Below are 3,342 nucleotides of genomic sequence, written 5' to 3' on the forward strand. Positions count from 1 at the left end.
GCCGGGGCCGCTCGGGGAGGTGGCGGGGAGAGCCCGGCGCCGCGGGAAGGGCGGGAGGTCACACCGGAGCGGGGAAGGGATGCGCCAGTGCCGTCCCAGGGGAGAGGAAGGAGCTGCCTCTTTCCTTACCTGCCCAGGATCTTGCTGACACAACCGTGGCTGACCCGCAGCTGCCTGGAAATGTCACAGGGTCGCACCCCCTGGTGAGCCAGCTCCACTATCCTTTGTCTCACCACGTCAGGTAGGGGCCTGCCGTTCACAAACACCCCCCCGAGCTGGTTCACACCCCCGTGCCCTGCTGGGGAAAGAGAAATAAAAAAAACACAACAACCCACGCACACCAGAGACACACCGTTAGTCGTGGATTCTTCGCCACCGGTACTGCAAAATCTCCAGTCACTACAGATGGATGGAGGTGATGGCGGGGAGCTGGGGGGGAGGTGGAAGGGGGGGGGGGGGAGAGAGAAGAAGAGAAAAAGGGAGAAAGAGCAAGAAAGAGGAAAAAACGGGGAAAGAAAAAGAAAGAAAGAAAACTAACGAGAGAAAGATACAGAAAGGAAAGAAAGAGGAAAAAAAGCGTGAAAGAGAGAAAGAAAGAAAAGAGAAAGGAAAAAAGAAAGAGAGAGGGGGAAAGATGGGAAGGAAGGAGAAGGCAGTGTGAATTTTCTCGAGCCGGAGGCTAGCCGGGGACTGTCCCCCCCGTACGCCGTCTCCCCTCCCTGGGCCGGAGAGCACCTCTCCCGCCCGCGGTCCCCGCCCGGGACGCCGGAGCGGCGGCTTCTCAGGGCCATTGTGGTGGGGCGAGGATGGAGGCAGTGCCCGCTCCGGCTCCTCTCCCAAGAGTTGGGGAGAGGTGCTCTCCCAAACTCCGGAGCTCAGCTGCTTAGCGGCTACGGGCGGACCCCCTGCCGCACCCCCTTCCCTCTACTCTTGGGCTTTTCCTCTCTCCTTTCATTTTCTTTCCACGATTTTCTATCACATTGTTAATTACAGTTGCTCGCGAACCCCTCTCTCCCTCACCCCGCGGCATGTCCCCCATGCAACGCGTCCTCTCCCGTTATTTTCGGATGAGGGTTGAAGGGATTCAGAGAGAAAAAGAAAAAGGGAAAGAAATGTAGGGAGAGGGAGGGAGAGAGAAAGAAAATATTTTGTGTCCCGCGGCCGGTGTTCGTTTGCAGACAGACCCTCTCTCTCCTCAGCTTTCGATCTTTAAAGGAAAAATCCTCCAGTTAAAAAAAAAAAAAATCTAACAGACTCGCACGGTTCCGTCTTCCCCCTCGACCCCCAGTCTAATTCGGGGAGAATGTAAAATGCTCCGTTTTCCTCTGTTCTCCCTTTCCAGGCAAAAACCCGCTCTGTCTCGGATAGCTAGGATCGCTTTTTTCCCGATCTTTCTCCATTTCGAGAAATAATTTGGGGAAAAAATAAGCATGCACCTGCTAAGCACGGGCAGGAGGAACGGAGTGACGGGAATAAAGGGAAACACCTCCTTTGGGGACTCAGCAAGACAGGCGGTTGTGAGCCGCCTGCACCTGGGGTGGTCTGCATTAGAGACGGGAGCAGTTCGCCTTTGCCCGGGGAGATGCACACTCGCAGGCGGTGCGGCTTCGCTGGCGCTGCTACCTGGGTGTCTCTATCTCCGGAATATCCAGCTGATATAGCTGTGGAGTTCACACTGTATTAAAGCTTTCCTTTCACACAACCCTAACCTCCTGTATCTTCCTCGCCAGGAGATCTTAGTTCGTTTTGCAGTTTGCTGAAAAATGATCTGTTTGTATTTTCGCTGAGGTTTTTTTCTCCCCTGCTTCTGACACTGACTTATTGGCTCTGAACTTAGTGGAAACTCTCATTGCCCTGCGATCGATCCAAGTCCTTTCGCACAAATAGAGTTTTTTCCATCTCCCCCACCCCTTCAGTAACACCTCCACGTATCCCCTCCCAGCCGCCTCGGCCAGGGCGCCGGCTGGCTTCCCCGTCCCTTCCCCGGTAAGGCGGGTTTAGTTGTTGCATTCTTTTGTTAGTCTTTCTTAAAACGTATTTAGGGTTTCCGAGGGGAAGGGGGGGATATTTATCTTTCCCCACTAAAACCCGCGGGTATATGCTGCTGTGTGTTTTCTTCATTTGTTCAGAAGCCCTTCTGCACATGTTGCCTCTAAAGTTACAAGACAGCAATTTCCTCGGCAACTCCACGATAAATAATTCAAGGCACCCTTTATAACTCGCATTACAAAGTATTAAAAGGCAACAGATGCAAAAAAGATTAAAAAATTAATAATTCAAATTATTGCAGCCCGGATAATTTTCACACGAGTTTGTTTTGCTCTGCCCCGTGCTTTTCTAAGGTAATTCCTATCAGAGCAGTAAGATATTTACGCGTATTTAGCTGCGTGTGAGTGCCGGCGTCCGTGCATGCACGTACCCAGCCAGCCGTACCGCTTTCCTACGGATCGTGTTTTGCTGTTTCTGCGTGTGTGTGTGTCAGGAGCCCGCGCCCCTGTGTATTTTAATTGGTTACTAATATCTAGGTCTGTAGAACTAGAAATACATTTTAGGGAACAAATCAAATGGTGATTTTCTTTTTTTCTTTCTTTCTTTTTTTTTTTTTTTTTTTAAATCGGAAGCCAGAATTGCTCACGAATCTCACTGGAGTTTTTTAAAAATCAGAGACGGCGAAATGCCTCTTTCGGCTGCCTGCATGTTCCGGATCGTACCGGAGGCAGAATTACTGCCATCGCGCCTGAAAGCAGGTCGCACCGCTGAAAACTAAAAATAACGTCTAATGCACGGACTGTTTTCTCCCAAAGGTCTTCGAAAATCAAACCCTACATTTTAAGCAATGTATCCTGGAAATCACTGATTTAGAAACAGGAAGACAGTTACCGACATCCACCTTGGGGGATCTGATCACGGGTTTGTGTTTCTGCGCCTTCCTTCTCACGGCGAAATCGGGATTTTTTTAAACTTCAAGCCTTTCCATTTTATATCTTTTCGGTTTGTTTTTATGCGGCGGGCAGGGCGTGTCCTCAAAAGTTTCGGTGTCAAAAGTTACAAATTGCTCTTAATTATTCATTTCCTGACTCAAGATGCTCTCAGCCTCGGCTTTCTATTTGTATTTCTTTCTTTAATTTAAATCTCGGAATTATTTTCCCTCCGTGCGGTGAAATTAAAATCCCTGAAAATGCCTTGTTGCAGTCCCTGGCAAAGGGGTCTTTCCGCTTTCCTTCGTCCCCCTCTTATAGAGGCGTTCTTTAAAGTGAAAATACATCACGAACGCACTTTCCTCTGTGCCAGGAATGCATTTAAAATGCACACCGGGGATCTGGTAAATAAACCAGGAGGGAC

The 3,342-nt window shown here is 49.9% G+C and overlaps 1 protein-coding gene across 1 annotated transcript in view; it reads right to left on the reverse strand.

Moving 5' to 3' along the window:
* Positions 1–1,030, reverse strand: part of PAX2 (paired box 2) — an 82,469-nt gene extending 81,439 nt beyond the window's left edge. Inside the window, exons 1-2 of the mRNA XM_009277991.1 lie at positions 1,021–1,030; positions 130–298 (exon numbers count right to left, since the gene is read on the reverse strand). Coding sequence (XP_009276266.1) covers positions 130–298; positions 1,021–1,030 — 179 coding nt within the window. The remainder of the gene's footprint in view (positions 1–129; positions 299–1,020) is intronic.
* Positions 1,031–3,342: the final 2,312 nt, after the last annotated feature.

This window comes from Aptenodytes forsteri, unplaced genomic scaffold (assembly GCF_000699145.1).
Source record: "Aptenodytes forsteri isolate BGI_AS27 unplaced genomic scaffold, ASM69914v1 Scaffold15, whole genome shotgun sequence".
Lineage (NCBI taxonomy): Eukaryota > Metazoa > Chordata > Aves > Sphenisciformes > Spheniscidae > Aptenodytes > Aptenodytes forsteri.